Source organism: Limulus polyphemus, unplaced genomic scaffold (assembly GCF_000517525.1).
Source record: "Limulus polyphemus unplaced genomic scaffold, Limulus_polyphemus-2.1.2 Scaffold857, whole genome shotgun sequence".
In the NCBI taxonomy this organism is placed as follows: Eukaryota; Metazoa; Arthropoda; class Merostomata; order Xiphosura; family Limulidae; genus Limulus; species Limulus polyphemus.
The window spans coordinates 188,322-198,046 of record NW_013666467.1 but is presented as its reverse complement, the minus strand read 5'-3'; the positions used below and the strand labels follow the sequence as shown (position 1 = coordinate 198,046).

The window sequence follows — 9,725 nt, the reverse complement described above, 5'->3', positions numbered from 1 at the left end:
TAAGGTACCTAAAGCAATTTCAATACTTAACTAGTTTTTCTACAACTAACCTTAAAATGTATTATTATTCTCTTCTTCCTATTTGATTCTTTTTATCTATTTTCACAAACACAGTTGTGAGAAAATCTTAAGAAAAATTTCTGCAGTGAATGGGTCATATACTTGATGAGTTTCAAAAGTTTGTTCAATTTTAATGTTTACTTCAATTTCTAATTAGTTTTATTTTTTGCTTCCCAGTATTATTGACTTACCTTCATAATATACTACTATCCTTCTATGGTAATATCTGAGGCCACTGATTAAAAAAAGATTTTATCATTACATGGTTTGGTATTTATTCAACATTGATGGTAAAATCAGCAAGGAAAACAATATTTTTTCTTTATTGAAATATTGAATTAAATAATCACAAATTAACAACTCTTTCATGTACAACTTTATTAGCATTTTTTTAAAGTAACATTTTTTTTTCTAGTTCTGCTTTAATACTTTTCAGTCCAATGGTATTATATTGGCCACTTCTGGATTTGCATTCATAAAAATTAATAACTATATATCTGAAACACAGTCATTTCAAATATCAAGCATGATAATCATTGAAACTTTTTATGAAACTCATTTAGACTTTGTTTGTAAATTTACAATTTATAAAGAAATAACACCACTACATGGCATAACTGTATGCTATGACACTATGCAACACCCCCACAACTGTTGACTTGAAAGCTATGTTTCACACACAGACTTATTAGAAAAACATAATCACATGCTTATAAATGACCATGCACTAGCCCACTTTCTTCAAATAAATTCTGTGATAAAATTGTTTGTTTGTAGTTAAAATTAAAATAAGTAAATAACACTTACCTCACTGCATCTTATTTATAAATGTTACCTACATAATCCTTTTAGAAATTACATGAAGCTGTTTTAAACACAACCCAAGAGGAAAATCTAACATTAGTTTCAGGTTACAAATGGGTGTTTTTCTAAAACTAAAAAGAACTTTCAAAATAGTTACTCCAACATAATAAAAAAAATAAAACACGTTAGGGAAACCAATAAAATTAATTTCAAAACATTATACACAATATAGAAAAAAACAAAAACATGATATAAATTAATTATGTAAAGGCATGCTACAAAAAAGGCTTCTGGTTACATTAATAACTAAAAGTTTAGAAATTCATAATCCATATATTAAAAAGTAAAGGAGCTCTACGACAAATAGACTGCAAGGAAGAATATAACCCCCAACTTTAAAATAATATGTTTATGACTTTGTTAGCTATAGAGGCTTGAATACTGTAAAACAAAAAATATAGTTTTTCTACTATTTGAGCTAGAGATAAAAAAAATAAAGATGTAGAAAGACCACATATTTACAGCCCTGATTTTTTATATGTTGTCAAATCTTACCTATACAGGCAGAAAATTTTATATATTTCTACTCCCCAAATAAAAATTGAATCTGAGAGGGCAAATATCTAAATTAGTTAAGAGTTTGGATTTTTTTTTAATTACTTCATACAAACCTAATGTTTATAAAATATACATCAAAACAAAATCCTAAATCTTCAATTTTTTTTTATAGTTTTATTCTGCAGGTGATTTAAGGAAAAAAAAACAATATTTTTTTCTAAAACTTAATCATGTTATTTCTCCTAATATATTAATAATAGATACAAGGCTGTAAAGGGTTAAACCATTTAATGGCCCAAGTAGAAATGTTCTGTGCAGTCTGAGGGTACTTTAAGTAGTGCAAACATAATAAGGTTTTGGCTCTAATGGACTACTCCTGCCTGTTTCTAGAATGAGACAATGTTTCAGTTTCTAAAGTAAAATAAAATAAGTTGTCCCACACTAGAAATGGGCAGGAGCAGTCTACAAAAGCCAAAACTCAATAGAGTTCACTTGTTGTTTCAGATGTTAGGGTAAATTTGCACTAGTGTTATCCATACTAGTCATTCATTATGTTGAACCGATAAGACTAGAGGGATGACAGCCAGTCAACACAACGCACTGAAAATGTTTGAAAAAAATTTTCTTATATTACTTACCAACAATATAATCATAAGTAAAGACATAAATGGCTACACAGTACTACACTAATATAAAATCTAACTGGTTTAACTGCTACTACGACTACATTTTTTAGAATATTGTTCTTTCATGTACAACAATAAATAAACTATGTTGATAGTTGGGTGACCACTCCAACATGAGTGTCTTATTCATCATTCACAATCCTGGAACGTTAAGTTTGCCACACACTATTAAGTTTTCTGAATAGTACTTTATCAAGACATAAAAGATATTGGTTTTATTATTCACTAAATAATAAACTAAGAAAATCGATATAAGTGTAATAGTACTGTCTGTTGTATGTCCATGTAAAAACTTCGCAGGGTGTGGATGGATCTTCACCAATATTGGTATGGAGGTTCATTAGGTCCATGTGGGGGTACATAAAAACTTTTGTTTTTTATGGGCATTTTTTTACCACTATTTCACCCTGTTGATGGATCTTCACGAAATTTGGCATGAAAGTTTTTTGGGTACATGCGGAGATACATGCAAATTTCTAGTTTCACATTTTATGTATTGCAGTTTTTATGGGAGTTTTTGCATTTTTTTCAATTACATATAAGGGAAGCAACTTTTCATATCCTAAGATAACCTTTCATTAATCATGAATTTTACATAACTTCCACCCGGGGGACGGGTACTCCAGCTAGTCTTACAATAAATTAGGTGTACAACAATTTTATAATGAATATGATTAAACCTATTTATCATGTCGTATGGCACTTAGCCTATTTAAAATGATTTAAATCATAAATACTTAGATAACCCTATGCATCCGACAGGAGTCAAAGTGCACATCATGAACTTTAATAGAGTTAGATTCAAAATTTAATTAAATAACTTTATTATCAATGTATGTCAATAAACTTGGCAAAAAAAGCAGTTTGTAATTCAAATTTTAATGTTTAAATTTCTAAATTTCAAAAGGAGATATTTAAATGAATTTAAATCTCTGTATCATATAACACTTCTCTGCTCCAAACTGCACATTTTAGATAATTTGTCTGCCCCTAATTGTTATAGGATACTGTATGCTTTGTGCATGTTAATATTTTGTGTTCTAAACTGAATGTTTCAAATAAATAAAAACCCAAGCAAAAGTTACGGTTAATTTTTACAGACAGACTAAATGTAAATGTTTATGTATATTCTTTATTTCTTGTACCTTAAATGTAAAAATTTAAAACTTATTAGGTTAGATAAGAACACATAAATGAATATAATTAAATAGAAAGTTTTTTCTACAATGTATGTATACAAGAAGCTTGTGGTGTCAAAATGAGTGACAATGAATATTTATTAAAATTGGCATATAGTGATTGGAAAAGATTATATATTGGTCAATGTGCACTAAACACAACTGAGTCAGACATTGAGATATTAAAAAAAAAAGTTTCAATGCTAAAAAAATATGATAAGCTTAATTCAGAAAGAATGACCAGATTGATGTTCTTTGTATTGAGCTTGATTGGTCAGCATCAATAGCACCTAAATTTTTTTCTACTGAGCTTTGACCCGTGGACTTACTTGTCAGATATTTTTTCCAATCTAGATTCAATTCAAAACAGAGTAAAGAGAAGTCTACCAATAAGATTAACAATGAATAATAAGCATAATGTGGTATGTTTAAATATCAGAAATATTAGGCATAACACTGATGATGTATTAACTCAATTTATTTTGTTTTGATAAAAAGCCCCCACTCCCATTATTAAATTGTAATATCGATTTTTTTGGTAGACCCTCTAGGCATGGAGGTGGTATTGTTATTTATTCTTGACTTGGCCCAAAGTATAAATTTAATCTTAACCCTGCTATTGTAACTGATCATATTGTGTAGTTTTAATATTAATGAAGTTTATACTTTTTATTGTATTTATCACACACCCTCTGGAAACTGGTGTGATTTTGTGGACACATTTGGTTTACTAGAAGACAATATGAATTATGATAATTCTGTGTTTTTTATGGGCAATTTTAATGTGATATTTTTCAAATTTACTCAGACAAGTGAAGATCAAATGCGTGTTTTTGAATTAAATAATTTGATGTCTGTTGTAATTGCTAAACCATGTATTTATCAACCTACTATGGTTATTGGTGCAGCTGCATCTACAATTTATAATATTTTCACAAATGTTGATGATGTTGTTTCTTATATCATATGTTGTGACATTTCAGATCATTATGTCCTATCTTTATCCTCTGTTGTCTCTACTATTCCACCCAAGTTTATTACTATTCATAAAAGACTGATAATGCTGACACTCTTAAGAGTTTCACTCATGCTTTGAGTAATTTTGATTGTAACCCTATAACACACAAGGAATCTGATATTGATTTGGCTTTTTCCTGTTTTGTCAAGTAGTATTACAAGCTATATAATTAATTTTTTCCTTTTACTAACGTTCTTAAATTGAATAATGATAGCCATTCTCCTTAGATGACCACTCCTTTATTACATATCATGATGCATAAACAATGACTGTATTGTTGCCTTAAACTAACTAGTAATCTATTGACTTATAATAAATATTTGGAGCTCACAGTGCTTGTTAAAGATCAAGTTGCTGATCATAAGGCTAGGTATTTTAATAGTTTTTTCAGGATGAGGACACTCATCGCACATGGCGAACAATTACTAAACAAATGGGTAGGGCCGGGAAAAGTAAAGCAGAGATTACACGTGTTTACAACAACTTGGGTTCTATTGTTATTGATCCTACTTGTACTGCTGATACTTTTAACAATTATTTCTCAAGACTAGGTGTTACTCCTAATAATATCAAGTGAAGATCAGCCTGTAGTTCAGTCTTTTTATCTTTCCCTGTTACCATGACTAAAATTCATGCAGCCATAAAGACACTACCTAGTCAATATTCTGCCAGATGTGATGATGTATTACTCTCAGTGGTAAAGTCTACCAGTGATCCCATTATTAACTCATTATCTATATTTGTTAATAATGTATGTGTTACTGACAAATTTCAAATGTTCTTAAAATTGCAATTACAAAACTGGTGATCCTGACCAGGTTGAAAATTATCAGCCTATTTCTATCCTATCCACATGTGCTTGTATTGTCAAGCACATTTTGTATCATCATATCATCAAGTTTTTTTAAACCAACAAGGTTCCAAGAAATTTGCATGTTGGTTTTAGCAAACACCAGTCTTCTCAAAAGCATCTTACTGGCAATCACTACAAAGATTATTAACCCTATGACGATGAACAACTAGTTTTGTAAATAGGTTATATAACTCTCATGAACGTTGTTTATAAAAATGAAACTAATGGATGAAATTGTTTGAAATTTGACACGAACTTCCTAAAAGTATGTAGTTTCAGAAAAATAAAATTTAACTTAGATTTTTTCTACTATTTAATATAAAATTTTTACTTAATGTAGTTATTTGCACTCAGACTCTGAATAGTTAACATGCAAGGTGATTTTTGAGTATAAAAATACTATTTATTATCGTAAAGTTTTCACAATTCATTTGTCAATTCTCTAGAACCTCCTAAATGAATATCAAAATTTTTTTTAAGATAAATGTTTATATTTTATTTTCCGTTTTCTCTACCATATCACTAATTTTAGCTATTATTATCAACGTACAGTGCATTGACATAATTAAAACTAAGAAATGTAAATATATACATACCTGTTATCTCTTTATTGAATCAGCTTATATATATATATATATATGTTTCTTTCCATATTTGTAATTTCATATTTGTATCTTTTCACTTATAGTTTATTTTTAAAGTTTTATTTTCCTTTCCAATTCTTTGTCTTTCATCATTTATGCCAAAATGTCACAAAGTGCACGCAGCCAATTATCACATATCATTGGGGAATGATGCATTGTTGTGGGCAACATATTCTGCTCACGTCCTTTGTTTACAAGTCATTATGAGAGAGGAGATGAATAAGTAAACCAGTAAACTTATAAAAATCATTAAACCTTTCAAATATGAATTTTTAAAACACAAATAATACATTATTAACTAAAATATAAAAGTGAAACCTAAATGCAATTTAACTGTCTATCAATCTAACATGTATAAGGTGAAAAAGTAAAGCCAAACGCTAGGGACCCTGCTCTCAACAATCGAGTAAGTTTCTTTTATACCTCGTATGTTCAAACCCATACACTGCTAATGTCTCTTGGGCTAGTTAGCTAAATAGCAGGAAATCTGCTCTTTCTATTGGTTATAAGCATGCCATTCAACTTAAACAGTCACTTAGCAACTGAGCTTTTACTTTGAAAGTGGGCGTGGCTTATCTTTGACTATGAAATTTTCAACAGTCTTTTCTATGACTCTAGTGCCATGAATGTCTACATTCTCACACTTGTTTCTCTTAAATAGCTCTAAAGTTGAGATTTTTAACCACAGTCACAATACACGCTGAAGTTTTAATTATTGTTTTAGAGGTTTCTTTTGAAATAAAGGAATAAAAACTTATTGAATATAAAACTTTGAATTATAAGATACTTGATAATACTAATTTCATTAAAATACATTTACAGTAAAGTGGTTTAATTAAATTTTTTTGTAATTCAGTAACATGCACAGAATGGAGTTTAAAAATGGCCTCATTTCTATAGAGTTAAGCTACTATTCACTAACAAATAAAGATTTTTAAGGAATTTACAGGAAACTTCTGACTGATTACAGTGATGTCAAATTGCTGAAACTTACATTACCAAGAAATATCTTATCTTTCTATATTTAATTCATCACTTCCTTTTTTTAGGAATATTTACTGATATAACAAAGACTTAAGAAGTTTTAAAATACATTCACAACTTAAACTAATTGAAAATAATCTGTTCAATTCCAAGTAAAATATGTATCACTGTTTATTGCTTATTACCTCAGAGCATCCGAATGGAATGTTGCCAACATAGAGACGACGAGCTTGTCTAGTAATAGTGCTCCCTACAACAGGTACTGGTGCCATCCCTGGAGCTGCTATAAGTGTTGCAGGAATCTGGCCAGCGGCTTAACAGAGATACAATTACAAATAATGTGTTTTAGTACATGTAAATATTACATAAATTTATTCACATATATATATATATATATATAATATTTTGTTAATACAAACTGACCATCTACTTCCACTACTATGCAGTAAAAAAAAGGAGCATGGCTTCTCTGGTAATGTATTTATTTATTTTCCTAAGGACTGAAAAACTACGAATTTATCATTAAACATACTCCAGAATTAATGTAACTAAACTGCAACTGAATCTGATGACAAACAAACTCTCTTGCATAGTGAATCTGTTAATCAACAGACTGAAATCGCAGCTCAACATAATTAAATATATATACGTCAAATACATACAGTGAAAAATGTCAAATGAAACAGCAATGTTACCTTGCATTGCTTTATACTGAAGGGGTGTGATGTGTTCAAATCCAGCTGGTGGTACATCCCAATAAAGAGATATATTCTTTCGTCTTGCTTTCTTCTTTTCTACACCAAAACTGTATATAAAAAAAGTGAAAATAAACCAACCAGAAAATATAATGTCAAAGAAAATGGCAGTTATAAAATTTTATAGTTCAGATATCAACTTAACTCCCTGAAAAATTCAAAAATTTACTTTTGCCTGAGATTTTGATTAGCCTACTAATTTTGAGAAATATGTACCCTTTTATGTATTTCATACAGATCATTTATTAAAAAAACTGTATTTTTACTGTTTCATTGCAAAATAAAGATAAACTTGATACTCCTCATCTCTTCTGAAACTTATAATTTTCAAAATGATATACTTTCAAAAGTATAAGAGACCATTTTGCTAACTTTAACATGTACGAATGCATTTACTTCTCTTATTGCTTATTACCATTTTGTCTTCAAGTAGATTAAAAAGACATTATCCCAGTGTTAAAACTGGTATTAAAATAATAACAAGAACAATAAAATATAATGTTTATGGGTCTCATAAAAAAAGGGACATTTCATCGACCTGCTGGCTTGATCTGTGACAGTATCTTCTTTGACAAGACTGTTATAAACAAAACTATATGCCGTGCACAATTACTAAAATTAAAATAAGCATAAAAACTTCTTTCCTAGCAAAGAAAAATTGATTATTTATCCTTTCTGAAATACAAATTTACTTCAAGTTATTATCATTATCTTACCTCTTTTACCATTATATTTAACTATTAGATGGCCGTTGAAACAATTCAATGGCAATTTTCCTAAAAACAGCAATGAATAAATATAAAATGTACAGTCAACTCAATCCTTGAATTAGAGTGTATATGCAATATGATTGTCCAGTGGAGCATTTACAACCACCTTTCATCGTTCTATGTGTTATTTCAACAACAAAAATTGCATTGAGTTTGTTTGTAAGCAAAGTAGACTGACTGAAATGCTCTGTTGTCAAAAATGTTTGTTTTCCAATGCATTGGGTACTTTTAGCACAATAGAGCACTCAGGTTCGCTAAGTAGCTGTGGAAATTTTTTCTGTTTGATACCACCATTCCTTGTCATTTTACTGAGCACAAGAAGAATGCTACCAAAGTGAGTAGTGTTTTTTTACAGTTGTCATTTCGGTGTCCCAGGGGAGATATTCTATTCAAATCAATTTACTTGATATGGTACATTAAAAATATGCATGTATGTAATACTGACATGAAAGTAAAATAAATATATAAACCAAATAATAACTCAGAAGTATTCTTCTCTTTTATACACTTTTCTGTTCATGCTTCTATCTTAAAATATTTCTTTCAATCAGTCGAGGGGAAAGTCCTGTTTTTTTGTGTGTGTGAAATTCCCTCACAAAAAGAAACATTCTTGTTCTTAATAAGTTTTTTTCTCAGATTGACCTTTCAGCACATATGAAGACTGATGGATCAATTTGATACAAATTAGAAATTTTAGGAATTGCAAAAAATTAATAATTTTTCTGTAATGTACTCTTGAAAATAAGAATTTTGATTTACAATTTTTTTTCCTACAGTTAGCCATCCAGAAGATATAGAGTGTGACTGACAGAGATAAATACAAACAAATGCAGGTAAACGTCGGGAGTAACTATGACTCTTAAGGTAGCCAAATGCCTAGTCATCTAATTAGTGACACGCACTGTCCCTATCTACTATCTAGCGAAACCACAGCTAGAGGTTTGCTGCAAAGTTTAGCACATTAACCCTAAGGAGACAGGATCATGCATTTTACACGACTTTGTAACCAACATTAAAACTCCATCTATGAAACTACTTACTGTATCTTTACAAAATTTGGCAAGCTTTTACTAAACACAAAAAATTAAAATTTTTCAATTAAGTATATTTACTAAAAATGTGTCCATGAGTATAGGGAATCATGGTGTTGAATGATCCAAGTTGCAAACTCATTTTCATCTTAAGATTAAAAACATTTTCTTTCATCTGAAAATTTTCAAATTTCATTTGCATAACCTCTAAACCTTCTGAATAAATATCAAACATTTTTATTTATAATTCATCTGTTATCTTCTCAACCCTCATTGTCTCTATACAGGTTTGGTCAATTTGACCAACCTCGTAACCATTAAAAGGAAAAAAGTTATAAAATAAATCTAAATTACTTTTTTTTTTATTTTTTAACAGTTCTTTAC

General features: G+C 29.3%; 1 protein-coding gene across 2 annotated transcripts in view; it reads right to left on the bottom strand.

Annotated features, from left to right (window-relative positions):
* Positions 1 to 9,725, bottom strand: part of LOC106460900 (splicing factor U2AF 50 kDa subunit-like) — a 42,881-nt gene that overhangs the window by 19,412 nt on the left and 13,744 nt on the right. For both annotated transcript variants that reach the window (XM_013920657.2, XM_013920658.2), the window contains exons 4-5: positions 7,481 to 7,590; positions 6,971 to 7,098 (exon numbers count right to left, since the gene is read on the bottom strand). In XM_013920657.2, coding sequence (XP_013776111.1) covers positions 6,971 to 7,098; positions 7,481 to 7,590 — 238 coding nt within the window. The remainder of the gene's footprint in view (positions 1 to 6,970; positions 7,099 to 7,480; positions 7,591 to 9,725) is intronic.